At 32.4% G+C, this 1,232-nt stretch overlaps 1 protein-coding gene across 1 annotated transcript in view; it reads right to left on the bottom strand.

Moving 5' to 3' along the window:
* AHI1 (Abelson helper integration site 1) overlaps nt 1-1,232 on the bottom strand; it is a 248,465-nt gene that overhangs the window by 208,771 nt on the left and 38,462 nt on the right. The window contains exon 2 of the mRNA XM_011991473.1: nt 207-260. Coding sequence (XP_011846863.1) covers nt 207-260 — 54 coding nt within the window. The remainder of the gene's footprint in view (nt 1-206; nt 261-1,232) is intronic.

Raw genomic sequence — 1,232 nt, 5'->3', positions numbered from 1 at the left:
ATATTAATAAAGAAATGCAAAAGCATACTGGACCAAGAAAACCCAACTGCTGATATCAAAATAAAATTCTGAATAATAGAAATAAAAGTTTAACAGATGTGTTGAAAAACAGAATGGACAAAAACCATTGCTGACTGTATGTTCCTCAATTTGTTTTTAGTGATTCTCATGCTTTTCTTCAGGCTGTTAGTGTCAGCAGTACTTACATCATCACTTGTAGTTTCTTTAATATAGTGAGGATTGCTTCTAATAGTGTCAGGCTAAAAAAGAAGACATAATAACAAAGTTTCAGCTCAGCGTAGATTGGTTGTATAAAGAAAAACTCAATAATTTATGTTCAACAATGTGTAATTATTGGGAAGATTATTTAGCTTTTTACATGGACATAGTGATACTATTTTAGAGCACTTGCTGAGTACTCTCATAATTTATGCTTCAGAACTTCATTAATAATCTCTGAATATAACTTCAGATTAACATTTTGGACTAACACTCTGGATTCATTTTGTCGTGCAGAATGTTACACTGTAATGTATGAATGTTACATGTTAACATTTGGTGCTACAAGATGAATCTAAAATCAAAATGAAGAAATGTGCCAGAAATGAATAAACTTAACAATACATACTGGAGTTTGACCTTTGAAACTCCCCATATTTTAAAAGTAGTTAAAAAATATCCAATGTACATAAAAAGGTGATTTTAAAAATGCTGAAAGAACTAGTATCCCAATACATATCTAAAATCTTACCATCTCTAAGACTCTTTTGCTCACCTAAAATATATTTCCAAATTCTATCTGTTCTTTGAGGGCAAATTATGATGCCATAGGCTCCAAAAAAACTTCACCAATCAAATCGAATAAAAATAACATTTCTCTTTAAAAAAAAAGTTTATTTTCACATGTTCTGTTTTAGAAGCAATATTTAATTTTAAGTAGTAAAAATAAATAAATAAGGAAAAAAACACACAAAATACACACACACACACACACACACACACAAAACCCAAAGCTAGCAGAAGACAAGAAATAACCAAGATCAGAGCAGAAATGAAGGATACAGAGACACAAAAAACCCCCAAAAAATCAATGAGGCTGGGCATGCTGGCTCACGCCTGTAATCCCAGCAGTTTGGGAGGCTGAGGCAGGTGGATCACATGAGGTCAGGAGTTTGAGATCAGCCTGGCCAACATGGTGAAACCCTATCTCTATCAAAAATACAAAAATTAGC

Source organism: Mandrillus leucophaeus, unplaced genomic scaffold (assembly GCF_000951045.1).
Source record: "Mandrillus leucophaeus isolate KB7577 unplaced genomic scaffold, Mleu.le_1.0 Scaffold396, whole genome shotgun sequence".
Lineage (NCBI taxonomy): Eukaryota > Metazoa > Chordata > Mammalia > Primates > Cercopithecidae > Mandrillus > Mandrillus leucophaeus.
Note: the sequence above shows the minus strand (reverse complement) of the source record. Positions and strands in the feature narration are given on the sequence as shown.